Source organism: Taudactylus pleione, unplaced genomic scaffold, assembly GCF_031769625.1.
Source record: "Taudactylus pleione unplaced genomic scaffold, aTauple2 ptg000968l, whole genome shotgun sequence".
NCBI lineage: Eukaryota > Metazoa > Chordata > Amphibia > Anura > Myobatrachidae > Taudactylus > Taudactylus pleione.
In genome coordinates, this window is record NW_028285369.1 from 141,263 (window position 1) to 156,968 (window position 15,706).

Here is a 15,706-nt window from a genome sequence, read left to right on the forward strand (position 1 = left end):
GCTTCTGGTTACAGGACGTCCCTCCTACTTTGTGCCGCTTGATTGGCTACTCGCTGCTGCCAATCACCGCACTGAGGGGAATGAGAGGGCGGTCAGTATGGTATAGCCATAGCTACAGGGAGATGAGATGGAAGGGGCGTTTCAAACTGATGGGGATCTAGCTCCTCCCATAAGGAAAAGGCAGAGAGCGGCCATTGCTGTGTCTGGCAGTAGGTAAGGGGGTTTACTATTTTTTATATAGGGGGAGTAGGTTGTGGTGCTGCATTATCATCATACAGGTAGAGCAGGCTATGGTGTAATATATAATACTGGTGGAGCAGGTTTTAGTGGTCTGTTATTATAATACTGGTGAATCAGATTTCTGTAGCTGTAGCAGTTTCTGGTGCTGCCTTACTATCAAGCAGGTAGATCAAACACCAATGTTACATATAATACAGGTGGAGCAGACCCTGGTGTTACATATAATACAGGTGGAGCAGACCCTGGTGTTACATATAATACAGGTGGAGCAGACCCTGGTGTTACTATAATACAGCTGGAGCAGCCACTGCTCGGTGGGTAACAGACTATAGAAAAAGGGAGGTGCCCGGTGCATTCAGACCCCCCCATACAGAACGTCTCAGCTGTAGCTGGCGGTCAGTACCCTCAGTAGGTGGTTATTAGTGTTACATATAATACAGGTGGTGCAGACCCTGGTGTTACATATAATACAGATGGAGCAGTCACTGCTCGGTGAGTAACAGACTATAGAGAAAGGGAGGTGACCGGAGCACTCAGACCCCCCCATACAGAACGTATCAGCTGTAGGTGGAGGTCAGTACCCTCAGTAGGTGGTTATTAGTGTTACATATAATACAGCTGGAGCAGACCCTGGTGTTACATATAATACAGCTGGAGCAGTCACTGCTCGGGGGGTAACAGACTATAGAGATAGGGAGGTGTCTGGTGCACTCAGACCCCCCCATACAGAACGTAGCAGCTGTAGGTGGAGGTCAGTACCCTCAGTAGGTGGTTATTAGTGTTACATATAATACAGGTGGAGCAGACCCTGGTGTTACATATAATACAGGTGGAGCAGTCACTGCTCGGTGGGTAACAGACTATAGAGATAGGGAGGTGTCTGGTGCACTCAGACCCCCCATACAGAACGTATCAGCTGTAGCTGGTGGTCAGTACCCTCAGTAGGTGGTTATTAGTGTGGAAGTGACAGAATACACAGAGAGACACCATAGTGTACACCGGGTGATGTATAAGATGCACAGACGTCCTCTGTAATAGGCCCTGCTGACTCCTCACCTGTCTGAGGCTTTCTTAGCTTTCTTTTTATTCCTCTAATTATCACCAACCTGTATGGAGCTCCCTCTGCTCCCAGCACTTTCTCTATTACACTACCCTGTGTGTGGGGACCAGTGTTTCCCAGTGCTGTCCTCAGGGAACCATAACAGGGCATGTTTTCCAGGTCTCCTCACAAAATCACCAGTGAGATAATTATCACCACCTCTGGATCATTTAGATTGTGTCAGTCAGTAATGAACCACTAGTAAGGAGATGTAGAAAACATGCCCTGTTAGGAATCCCTGGTGACTGGAGATGAGAAACACTGTTCTAGATCTTCAGTGTGTAAGGGATTATCTTCCAATAAATGCTTCAGCCTCTCCCCTATGCTACATACACATGGCTGGCAGGATTGTCACACATGTAACGTACATCCTGGTTGGCTAACTGTGTAATCCAGCAGGACAGGGCGGCTGCACAGTCACAGACTGTATAACACTGCTGACACTCAGTAATTATTACAGATGAGGGAGCAGAGAAAATAAGATGGGTGATAGTACATAAGTCACCCAGATATTAGGAGACAGAGGAATAGGGCAGTAGTGGGGGAGAGAGGCTGGGCTGGGAGATGTGGTGCGCTCTTGGAGGGTGTATAATGGGGTAGGGGGAGCAGAGAAGTAGGGTAAGATGATGGGGGCAGAGACTTTATCCCAGGTTACTGGGGAGAATGACCTGAGGGTGGAATGAGGAGGAAAAGGTGGGTGGGCTGTGAGGGATCTGACCTGGGGAAATATCTTGTCATATGGTGTTGTGTACTTGTGTATTTTATACTCTGTGTAGTAATCACTGGTTATCAGGTGTGTGACCTGTGTATAGAGATCAGTGTGTATCAGTTGTGTGATATCAGTGTGACCTGTATATAGTGATCAGTGTGTATCAGGTGTGTGATATCAGTTTGACCTGTGTATAGTGATCAGTGTGTATCAGGTTTGTGATATCAGTGTGACCTGTGTATAGTGATCAGTGTGTATCAGATGTGTAATATCAGTGTGACCTGTGTATATCAGGTGTGTGATATCAGTTTGTCCTGTGTATAGTGATCAGAGGGCCTGATTCAGACCCGGTCGCAAGCGCTGAGCACTTGAAACCGGGTCGATGGTGGCCCAGAGCACATGCGCACGATGGAGCTGGCTCTGTCGAGCACATGCGCACGATGGAGCTGGCTCTGTCGAGCGCATGCGCACGACGGAGCCGGCTCTGTCGAGCGCATGCGCATGACGGAGCCGACCCTGTCGTGCGCAGGCGCGAGACCCGGGCACTCCGTCGCTCCGGGTCTTGCAACAAAGGGGGCGAGCTGACGATGTTGAGTGACAGCTCGCCCCCTTTGGTGGGCGGGCCAGGGGGGTGGCTATCCAAACGGAGGCGTTCCCATATGAACGCCTGTCGTTTGTGGGCGGCCCCACTGACATCACGAGTGATGTCAGTGGAGAGATTCTGGCTGTGTTAGAGCCGAAATCTCTCTGTGGCTTGCGGCCACGAGACCCTACCACAAGGGTCTCGTCGCAAGCCTGATGGTCGCGATAGTCTTGACCATCGCGACCATCAACCTGGCCACTCGCTATATCTGTGGGTGGTCACCCACAGCTATGCGAGCGGCCAGGAGGCCGCACAAAAAAAAAAACTCCCTGATTCAGAGCGAGCGCTCTTTCAGAGCGTCCGGCTCTGAATCAGGGCCAGTGTGTGATATGGCTCTGGAAAGAGGAGGGCTTATTAGTTAATCAGTGTTTCCTGAATTAATATGTTACATGTACTCTGATATTTATTATATTTACTTTTAGACACGTGAGGAACACTAGAATCTTTACTAGAAGTCACGTAAGGGTGAGACCTGTCCTCTATAAATAACTGATCACTGAGGATGGACGTGGACAAAAGTCACATTACTGAGAGGATACTAAATCTCACCCTGGAGATCATATACCTGCTGACTGGGGAGGTGAAGGGTTCTGGGAGTGTCACAGTGACATCACTTATATCTATAGTAATAATACAAGAACATGACTGGGGAGGTGAGGGGATCTGGGAATGTCACAGTGACATCACTTATATCTATAGTAATAATACAGTGACATGACTGGGGAGGTGAGGGGATCTGGGAGTGTCACAGTGACATCACTTATATCTATAGTAATAATACAGGGACATGACTGGGAAGGTGAGTGGATCTGGGAGTTTCACAGTGACATCACTTATATCTATAGTAATAATACAGGGACATGACTGGGGAGGTGAGGGGATCTGGGAGTGTCACTGTGACATCACTTATATCTATAGTAATAATACAGGACATGACTGGGGAGGTGAGGGTATCTGGGAGTGTCACTGTGTTATCACTTATATCTATAGTAATAATACAGGGACATGACTGGGGAGGTGAGGGGATCTGGGAGTGTCACAGTGACATCACTTATATCTATAGTAATAATACAGGGACATGACTGGGGAGGTGAGGGGATCTGGGAGTGTCACTGTGACATCACTTATATCTATAGTAATAATACAGGACATGACTGGGGAGGTGAGGGTATCTGGGAGTGTCACTGTGTTATCACTTATATCTATAGTAATAATACAGGGACATGACTGGGGAGGTGAGAGGATCTGGGAGTGTCACAGTGACCACCTATATCTATAGTAATAATACAGGGACATGACTGGGGAGGTGAGGCGATCTGGGAGTGTCACAGTGACATCACTTATATCTATAGTAATAATACAGGGACATGACTGGGGAGGTGAGAGGATCTGGGAGTGTCACAGTGACCACCTATATCTATAGTTCCCACTATTGCCCTAACTGTGTGAAGTTTGTATATTCTCCTTGTGCTTGCGTGGGTTTCCTCCGGATACTCCGGTTTCCTCCCACACTCCAGAAATATACTGGTAAGTTAATTGGCTCCCCACACAATTGACCATTGTGTGTATGTGTGCGAGCATGTGGTAGAATATAGATTGTGAGCTCCACTGGGGCAGGGACAGATGTGCATGGTAAGATATTCTCTGTAAAGCGCTGCGGAATATGTGTGCGCTATATAAATAACTGGTAATAATAATGGTAATAATAATACTAATTTAGGGACATGACTGGGGAGGTGAGAGGATCTGGGAGTGTCACAGTGACATCACTTATATCTATAGTAATAATACAGGGACATGACTGGGGAGGTGAGGGGATCTGGGAGTGTCACAGTGATATCACTCATATCTATAGTAATAATACAGGGACATGACTGGGGAAGTGAGAGGACCTGGGAGTGTCACAGTGACATCACTTATATCTATAGTAATAATACAGGGACATGACTGGGGAGGTGAGGGGATCTGGAGGTGTCACAGTGACATCACTTATATCTATAGTAATAATACAGGGACATGACTGGGGAGGTGAGGGGATCTGGGAGTGTCACAGTGATATCACTCATATCTATAGTAATAATACAGGGACATGACTGGGGAAGTGAGAGGATCTGGGAGTGTCACAGTGACATCACTTATATCTATAGTAATAATACAGGGACATGACTGGGGAGGTGAGGGGATCTGGAGGTGTCACAGTGACATCACTTATATCTATAGTAATAATAAAGGGACATGACTGGGGAGGTGAGGGGATCTGGGAGTGTCACAGTGACATCACTTATATCTATAGTAATAATACAGGGACATGACTGGGGAGGTGAGGGGATCTGGGAGTGTCACAGTGACATCACTTATATCTATAGTAATAATACAGGGACATGACTGGGGAGGTGAGGGGATCTGGGAGTGTCACAGTGACATCACTTATATCTATAGTAATAATACAGGGACATGACTGGGGAGGTGAGAGGATCTGGGAGTGTCACAATGACATCACTTATATCTATAGTAATAATACAGGGACATGACTGGGGAGGTGAGGGGATCTGGGAGTGTCACAGTGACATCACTTATATCTATAGTAATAATACAGGGACATGACTGGGGAGGTGAGGGGGTCTGGGAGTGTCACAGTGACATCACTTATATCTATAGTAATAATACAGGGACATGACTGGGGAGGTGAGGGGATCTGGGAGTGTCACAGTGACATCACTTATATCTATAGTAATAATACAGGGACATGACTGGGGAGGTGAGGGGGTCTGGGAGTGTCACAGTGACATCACTTATATCTATAGTAATAATACAGGGACATGACTGGGGAGGTGAGGGGGTCTGGGAGTGTCACAGTGACATCACTTATATCTATAGTAATAATACAGGGACATGACTGGGGAGGTGAGGGGATCTGGGAGTGTCACAGTGACATCACTTATATCTATAGTAATAATACAGGGACATGACTGGGGAGGTGAGAGGATCTGGGAGTGTCACAGTGACATCACTTATATCTATAGTAATAATACAGGGACATGACTGGGGAGGTGAGGGGATCTGGGGTGTCACAGTGACATTTTTTGTCTATAGTAATAAGCGAGCAGCAGGTAGCCAGTCTCAGATATAGTATCAGTCCCACAGTCCTTACTAGAGTTTGGACTTAGTACATTGTTCACAGTATGTTGTCACTGACCCAAAGATGTCGGAGCTGCAGGATATCCTATATACTCTTCATTTTCCTGTATTTAGGAGATTGTTACAAGATAAGTATTTGTAAAATAGAGTTTTTTTTGTATATTATGTAAACCTGAATAAACACCTGAATGTACACCTGAATAAACAGTCTCATTTAAATAGAGTTTAAGTGACCTTTCCATGTTTCCCCCAATACAAAGGGTTATACAGTACTAAAGAAGACATCCGATAAGCATGAGACACCCAGCAGCCAACCCCATGTGTCAGGAGGACTGAGCAGGACCCAGAGTCCCATCACGGTGCCTCCACTTTACTCACTCATACATGAGAGACACAATGACCAGAAGATCCTGGAACTCACCAAGAACATCATTCAGCTGCTGACTAGAGAGGTGACTGCTGGGAATGGGACATTATACAGTAACACCAGGGGATGTGTCTGGGTGATGACTGGAGAGGTGACTGCTGGGAATGGGACATTATACAGTAACACCAGGGGATGTGTCTGGGTGATGACTGGAGAGGTGACTGCTGGGAATGGGACATTATACAGTAACACCAGGAGATGTGTCTGGGCGATGACTGTATCATTGTGTGTGTCAGGTTCCTATAAGGTGTCAGGATGTCACTGTCTATGTCTCCATGCAGGAGGGGGTGTATGTAGTGGAACACAATGGTCTGTACAAGGACGTGATGATGGAGAATCATCGGCCCCTTGCATCACTGGGCAAGAGGAGACTGTCATTTATTGTACAGGGGAGAGCAGGTATGGGGGCCCCCTATATACACACATCACCTGATATTCACATATATACAATGTACTCAGTCACGGTGTGTCTCCTACAGATGGACCCAGTAACAGAAAGACCCCAGAGAGATGTCCCCGTCCTCTTTATTCACAGGATTGTACAGAGGAGACTCACAGGATCCCACAGGAGCATCAGGTAGATGGGATTTAGGGTCTCACCAATATACCACAGTGACTGTCACTATATGATCTGCAGAGAAGCTATGTGTGTCTTATACACTGATATTATACTGTCTAATCTCAACTAATGAAATCAAACATTAAAAAAACAAATCAATTTTTGTTTAGGGTGCAGCTCAGGCTAATAAGGTAGAAGATATAGAGGGAGAAGAAGAGACGTATGTGACTGATAATAAGGCAGAAGACATAGAGGGAGAAGAGACGTATGTGACTGATATGAAGGCAGAAGACAGAGAGAGAAGAAGAGACGTATGTGACTGATATGAAGGCAGAAGACATAGAGGGAGAAGAAAAGACGTATGTGACTGATATGAAGGCTGAAGATATAGAGGGAGAAGAAGAGACGTATGTGACTAATATGAAGGCAGAAGATATAGAGGGAGAAGAGACGTATGTGACTGATATGAAGGCAGAAGATACAGAGGGAGAAAAAGAGACTTATGTCACTGATCTGAAGGCAGAAGATATAGAGGGAGAAGAAGAGACATATGTGACTGATATGAAGGCAGAAGATATAGAGGGAGAAGAGACGTATGTGACTGATCTGAAGGCAGAAGATATAGAGGGAGAAGAAGAGACATATGTGACTGATATGAAGGCAGAAGATATAGAGGGAGAAGAAGATATGTATGTGACTAATATGAAGGCAGAATATATAGAGGGAGAAGAAGAGACATATGTGACTGATATGAAAGCAGAAGATATAGAGGGAGAAGCAGAGACGTTTGCGTGGGGCAATCAGCAGTTTAAGACGGAGGAAATCCCTAAAGATATCAGCACAGGTGCGTAATAAACACTTATTACAGAATAGTCACATTCTCCTTGTTCAGTTTCTTATCTTTCACCCTCCTCTGTCAGTACAAACTAATGAAGTAAATGTATCTGCCCAGTGGGAGAGTTGGGAGCCATCAGCCCCTATGATACTACTGCTCTCCCCCTTACATCATGTCACTGTGTGTTACCAGCCCAGAGATCTGACCAGTCTCCTCCCCACACTATCTGGTGTATCGCACATACTAAGATGGAGATCACAGTAGAATGCAGCTATTATGACCTGTGTGTAATATATAATGTATAGATCATGCCTGCGCTCTGTTACACATACTGAGATGGAAATCCAGAGAGTGTGAGGACACAGCAGGGTGCAGCTAGTATGACCTGTGTGTGATATAATGTATAGTCCATGCCTGCACTCTGTTACACATACTTAGATGGAGATACGGAGAGTGTAAGGACACAGCAGAATAGTATGACCTGTGTGTGATGTAATGTATAGACCATGCCTGCACTCTGTTACACATAGTGAGATGGAGATGCGGAGAGTGTGAGGACATAGCAGGATGCAGCTAGTATGACCTGGGTGTGTGATATAATGTATAGACCATGCCTGCACTCTGTTACACATACTTAGATGGAGATATGGAGAGTGTAAGGACACAGCAGAATAGTATGACCTGTGTGTGATGTAATGTATAGACCATGCCTGCACTCTGTTACACATAGTGAGATGGAGATATGGAGAGTGTGAGGACACAGCATGGTACAGCTAGTATGACCTGTGTGTGATATAATGTATAGACCATGCCTGCACTCTGTTACACATACTGAGATGGAGATATGGAGAGTGTGAGGACACAGCAGGGTGCAGCTAGTATGTCCTGTGTGTGATATAATGTATAGACCATGCCTGCACTCTGTTACACATACTGAGATGGAGATATGGAGAGTGTGAGGACACAGCAGGGTGCAGCTAGTATGTCCTGTGTGTGATATAATGTATAGACCATGCCTGCACTCTGTTACATATGCCGAGATGGAGATTTGTCTTTTTTACGGACTACTCCCCGGCCAGTGTTACTCCTACACCTAAACCGCCTCTTGACAATCATCAGCAAATACTTGATGAAGTCACTGAATGTATGGAGATGTTGGGGTACAGCTGGGCACATTTTTCTTAGAGTTACACAGTATGGGGATGTAGGGGTACAACTGGGCACTTCTTATTAAAGTTACACAGTATAGTATAGTTCTGCAGGGGTGCTAATTCCCATATAATTATTCTGTTCCCAGCAGATGGACACAGCCGCAGGACTAACTCGGGGAGACGACTCATATTATCTCCAAATTGTGACCTAGACAATAATAGCTTCTCACAGGACTCTCCAGGAGAAAACCCCTTTACTCCTAGTATACATTCAACATCTCATAGTGCAGATATATCATCTGATCCTTCTAACGATGAAGATTATCATGGTTGCGTTACAAATAGTTCAGATCACACAAGTGTTAAACAATTTTCATGTTCTGAATGTGGGAAAGGTTTTACAAAGCAGATCAGTCTTTCTAAACATCAGAAGAGAGGACACGCAACTGAAAGGCCTTTTCTGTGTTCTGAGTGCGGGAAATGTTTTATAATGAGAGGAGGTCTTACTAGACATACAAAGATTCACAAAAGTGAGAGAGCATATTCATGTTCTGAGTGTGGGAAATGTTTTATAGATAAACCACATCTTGTTACACATCAGAGAATTCATACAGGTGAGAAACCATTTCCATGCTCTGAGTGTGGAAAATGTTTTATAGATAAATCACATCTTGTTACACATCAGAGAATTCATACAGGTGAGAAACCTTTTTTATGTTCTGAGTGTGGGAAATGTTTTAAACAGAAATCACATCTTGTTACACATAAGAGAAGTCACACCGGTGAGAAACAGTTTTCATGCTCTGAGTGTGGGAAATGTTTTACACACAAATCTGTTCTTGTTATACATCAGAGAAGTCACACAGGTGAGAAACCGTTTTCATGCTCTGAGTGTGGGAAATGTTTTATACATAAATCAAGTCTTGTTAGACATCTGAGAAGTCACACAGGTGAGAAACCATTTCTATGTCCTGACTGTGGGAAAAGTTTTACACAGAAATCAGATCTTGTTACACATAAGAGAAGACACACAGGTGATCAGCCATTTTCATGTTCTCAGTGTGGGAAAGGGTTTACTAAGCAGAAGAGTCTTTCTATGCATCAGAAGAGAGTTCACGCAGCTGGAAGGCCTTTTCCGTGTTGTGAGTGATGGAAATGTTTTATAATCAGAGGTGCTCTTACTAGACAAACAAAGATTCACACAGGTGAGAGACCATTTCCATGTTCTGAGTGTGGGAAATGTTTTACAATGAAATAGAAATTGCAGCGATATTTGCAGTACTGTAATATCATTGGGAATTATCAGAACAAGCATAAATATAATATTACACTAGATTGTTGTCCCTGCTTGATGAAGGATAAATTACATTTACATTATCACACTATGGGCCTGATTCAGCAGCATAAGCAAATGTAGCTGCAGTCTCTTACAGATCGCAGGTGCTAATATATGCTAATGCCGAGGCACAGCCGCCATAACCACGCCCACTGCTGCCTTCTCATTGTTCAATGTCGCACTCCTGTGTAATCATCGGTACCATCGGCGCATATCAAGTAGTCACGCAGCATTTACATCAGGTCTGACCAGCCGCAAACACTGCAGCTCTCCTGACACGCAGAGAGGTCTCATGCTACAGCTGCCATCGTTATGGCTAATTTATGCCCATGACATGGCGATCACATGGACAGACACGCCTGCAGTTTTCTGTCCACCCCCCTGTTCCCTCTGTGCGTCCGTATTTGCAATGTGATCGCTGTGTGTGCGCAGTGTGACTTATATGTAGGCGTGATGGCAAATATTCGCTCTATCTGTGTAACTATCGTCATCATGTGTCCACGGGTGACTCAGCTCCTATATACTAATATATTACACTTTATTATATATCCACACGGATGTTACCAACATAGAGCTCCAACAGGTTCCTCATGTAATGGCTTTCAGTTTCCTTATTCTATCAGATCAGAGGTTCCCAAACTTCTCTTATTACAGGACGGGTATTAAGGATATCCATGCTTGAGCGCAGTTGGCTTATTTAGTGCCTCAGTCAGTTTGAATTAACCATTTGGACTCAAGCATGGATATCCTTACACCCTTGACTGTATGGCGTAGTTTGGAAGCTCTGGATTAGATTATTATTGTGCTATTAGCCTATTTGTGTAATAACAAGACCACATGATGTAATATAGGGACATAACTAATCTGTCATCATGGCCATTTACAGATTGTCCTTAGTATGTCCTGCACCGTCATCTCCCACAGTGGTGACACCACCAGTAATGTGCAGGGTCAGGAGATGAAGATTATTTGGTAGCGAGGAAATCACAGAAAGGACCATACAAGCTTTGTTATACACCTACAAATATATGAGATAAAGAGTTTGGTAACAAGTAAGAAAACCAAACGCCGCACGAACCTGTTTGACGTCCATGTGGGGTAACACAGCTGCGTGTGGCGCTTGTTTGTTAGTGTTTACCACATTGTTTGACCTGAGTGTTTTTGTACATTGTGAGTAAAGCTGGAATAGTGACCAGTTGTCCTGTCGGTGGTGCACATGTTTTGTGATGGCCTAGGTGTAAGACCTAGTGATTTGCTGTAAGACGGGATTTAGTGGAAACACTGATATTACCAGAGATGTCACAAGGAAGTGTAGAGGTTTCTGCAATGAGGGTGAGCTGTGTCTCACGGGCTGGTCACACTAGGCATGGAGACAGCTATACTTTGCAGCAACTATATATACATGGGAAATATAACAACACATAAGATGTTTAATAAAATGCATCACGTATAATTGAGATGCAATATCACTAAGATAAGTGGAATTTCAGTAGCAGCTCAGAGAGAAGCTATTCTCTACCGCGTCATGGAGAAACTAGATACATTGTATCAAAACAAATGGACACAGTCTGTCGAGTAAATAAGATACCTAGTAACAATTATACACACTGAGCCCAATACAGAGAGCCAGAGATATCTCCATGCAGATGTATAACACTGAGCCCAATACAGAGAGCCAGATATATGTCCATGCAAATGTATAACACTGAGCCCAATACAGAGAGCCAGATATATCTCCATGCAAATGTATAACACTGAGCCCAATACAGAGAGCCAGATATATCTCCATGCAAATGTATAACACTGAGCCCAGTACAGAGAGCCAGAGATATCTCAATGCAAATGTATAACACTGAGCCCAATACAGAGAGCCAGAGATATCTCCATGCAAATGTATAACACAGCCCAATACAGAGAGCCAGAGATATCTCCATGCAAATGTATAACACTGAGCCCAATACAGAGAGCCAGAGATATCTCCATGCAAATGTATAACACTGAGCCCAATACAGAGAGCCAGAGATATCTCCATACAAATGTATAACACTGAGCCCAATACAGGGAGCCAGAGATATCGCCATGCAAATGTATAACACAGCCCAATACAGAGAGCCAGAGATATCTCCATGAAAATGTATAACACTGGGCCCAATACAGAGAGCCAGAGATATCTCCATGCAAATGTATAACACTGAGCCCAATACAGAGAGCCAGAGATATCTCCATGCAAATGTATAACACAGCCCAATACAGAGAGCCAGATATATCTCCATGCAAATGTATAACACTGAGCCCAATACAGAGAGCCAGAGATATCTCCATGCAAATGTATAACACTGAGCCCAATACAGAGAGTCAGAGATAACACCATGCAAATGTATAACACTGAGCCCAATACAGGGAGCCAGAGATATCTCCATGCAAATGTATAACACTGAGCCCAATACAGAGAGTCAGAGATATCTCCATGCAAATGAATAACACTGAGCCCAATACACAGAGCCAGATATATCTCCATGCAAATGTATAACACTGAGCCCAATACAGGGAGCCAGATATATCTCCATGCAAATGTATAACACTAAGCCCAATACAGGGTGCCAGATATATCTCCATGCAAATGTATAACACTGAGCCTAATACAGACAGCCAGAGATATCTCCATGCAAATGTATAACACTGAGCCCAATACAGAGAGCCAGAGATATCTCCATGCAAATGTATAACACTGAGCCCAATACAGAGAGTCAGAGATATCTCCATGCAAATGTATAACACTGAGCCCAATACACAGAGCCAGATATATCTCCATGCAAATGTATAACACTAAGCCCAATACAGGGTGCCAGATATATCTCCATGCAAATGTATAACACTGAGCCTAATACAGAGAGCCAGAGATATCTCCATGCAAATGTATAACACTGAGCCCAATACAGAGAGCCAGAGATATCGCCATGCAAATGTATAACACTGAGCCCAATACAGAGAGTCAGAGATATCTCCATGCAAATGTATAACACTGAGCCCAATACAGATAGCCAGAGATATCTCCATGCAAATGTATAACACTGAGCCCAATACAGAGAGCCAGATATATCTCCATGCAAATGTATAACACTGAGCCCAATACAGAGAGCCAGAGATATCTCCATGCAAATGTATAACACTGATCCCAATACAGAGAGCCAGAGATATCTCCATGCAAATGTATAACACTGAGCCCAATACAGAGAGCCAGAGATATCTCCATGCAAATGTATAACACTGAGCCCAATACAGAGAGTCAGAGATATCTCCATGCAAATGTATAACACTGAGCCCAATACACAGTGCCAGATATATCTCCATGCAAATGTATAACACTGAGCCCAATACAGAGAGCCAGATATATCTCCATGGAAATGTATAACACTGAGCACAATACAGAGAGCCAGATATATCTCCATGCAAATGTATAACACTGAGCCCAATACAGGGTGCCAGATATATCTCCATGCAAATATATAACACTGAGCCCAATACAGAGAGTCAGAGATATCTCCATGCAAATGTATAACACTGAGCCCAATACAGAGAGCCAGATATATCTCCATGGAAATGTATAACACTGAGCACAATACAGAGAGCCAGATATATCTCCATGCAAATGTATAACACTGAGCCCAATACAGGGTGCCAGATATATCTCCATGCAAATATATAACACTGAGCCCAATACAGAGAGCCAGATATATCTCCATGCAAATGTATAACACTGAGCCCAATACAGAGAGTCAGAGATATCTCCATGCAAATGTATAACACTAAGCCCAATACAGAGAGCCAGAGATATCTCCATGGAAATGAATAACTCTGAGCCCAATACAGAGAGCCAGAGATATCGCCATGCAAATGTATAACACTGAGCCCAATACAGAGAGTCAGAGATATCTCCATGCAAATGTATAACACTGAGCCCAATACAGATAGCCAGAGATATCTCCATGCAAATGTATAACACTGAGCCCAATACAGAGAGCCAGATATATCTCCATGCAAATGTATAACACTGAGCCCAATACAGAGAGCCAGAGATATCTCCATGCAAATGTATAACACTGATCCCAATACAGAGAGCCAGAGATATCTCCATGCAAATGTATAACACTGAGCCCAATACAGAGAGCCAGAGATATCTCCATGCAAATGTATAACACTGAGCCCAATACAGAGAGTCAGAGATATCTCCATGCAAATGTATAACACTGAGCCCAATACACAGTGCCAGATATATCTCCATGGAAATGTATAACACTGAGCCCAATACAGAGAGCCAGATATATCTCCATGCAAATGTATAACACTGAGCCCAATACAGGGTGCCAGATATATATCCATGCAAATATATAACACTGAGCCCAATACAGAGAGTCAGAGATATCTCCATGCAAATGTATAACACTGAGCCCAATACAGAGAGCCAGATATATCTCCATGGAAATGTATAACACTGAGCACAATACAGAGAGCCAGATATATCTCCATGCAAATGTATAACACTGAGCCCAATACAGGGTGCCAGATATATCTCCATGCAAATATATAACACTGAGCCCAATACAGAGAGCCAGATATATCTCCATGCAAATGTATAACACTGAGCCCAATACAGAGAGCCAGAGATATCTCCATGGAAATGAATAACTCTGAAAGTCACTGATAAAGATATTATTTTAGGTCTCTTTAAAGGGTAGAATAATCAATTTAGATACTTATGCTCTTTATTGAGGGTATATTATAAGTAAATAAAATATTAGGCACGGATATGAAATAATTATATAATGAGTAATACATAGCCCCTTATCAACTAGAGTAAGAGAATAAATAACACCTCATAATAAATCAGTTGATTGTCAGTAAATCTCTTATAGGAATTACTAATAACAAGGAACATGAGGGCTCTCCTCCCAAGTGGCAGATTTTATACACTATTTCTATGTATATACACAACTATCATTTTACTATTTCGCTGCTATTTAGAAACTTATTTTAAGTGATGATATAAATAAAAGTTATGTTTTAGTTGAACACATGAATACATTGGACAGATACTATATGTATGTAACTAGGGGGTAAGTGCACTACAGTAGAAAACCTCTTTTTCTTTGCAGTAAATAAATAAAGGGACATTAGTGTCCCTCCTGTATGACACCAGGATCCGTGTGAAGGAATAATAGGTACCAAGCAATACAATACAATATAACGGTGATTATCCCCATCACGTATATAATTACAGGATAAGTGAGTGACTAGTACAAGCCGAGGTCAGGGCCACAGAAGAACAAACGTCAGACATAAGCCCGGTCACTATTGGTCAGTCAGACATAAGCCCGGTCACTATTGGTCAGTCAGACATAAGCCGGGTCACTATTGGTCAGTCAGACATAAGCCCGGTCACTATTGGTCAGTCAGACATAAGCCCGGTCACTATTGGTCAGTCAGACAATTACTATGACTCATTCAGAACTGGATATAAACTGACATAAGGCCGTATTACTCTGTCACTTTAGGTACCGGTGATTATAGG

The 15,706-nt window shown here is 43.5% G+C and overlaps 1 protein-coding gene across 4 annotated transcripts; it reads left to right on the forward strand.

Moving 5' to 3' along the window:
- Positions 1-128: 128 nt before the first annotated feature.
- On the forward strand, positions 129-10,427 carry LOC148454900 (uncharacterized). 4 transcript variants are annotated; one of them, XR_015874569.1, is made up of 3 exons: positions 129-213; positions 6,090-6,281; positions 8,948-9,031. XR_015874569.1 is itself a non-coding variant. In XM_088460627.1 (2 exons), the coding sequence occupies exons 1-2, from the start codon at positions 7,140-7,142 to the stop codon at positions 9,949-9,951; spliced, it is 1,524 nt and encodes a 507-aa protein (XP_088316753.1). In that variant the 5' UTR covers positions 7,076-7,139; the 3' UTR covers positions 9,952-10,427. The 4 variants fall into 4 exon arrangements, 2 of the variants coding, with proteins under 2 accessions (XP_088316753.1, XP_088316754.1); XR_015874570.1 differs by lacking the exon at positions 8,948-9,031 and adding an exon at positions 6,736-6,815; XM_088460627.1 differs by lacking the exons at positions 129-213; positions 6,090-6,281 and adding an exon at positions 7,076-7,659 and having other exon boundaries at positions 8,948-10,427.
- Positions 10,428-15,706: the final 5,279 nt, after the last annotated feature.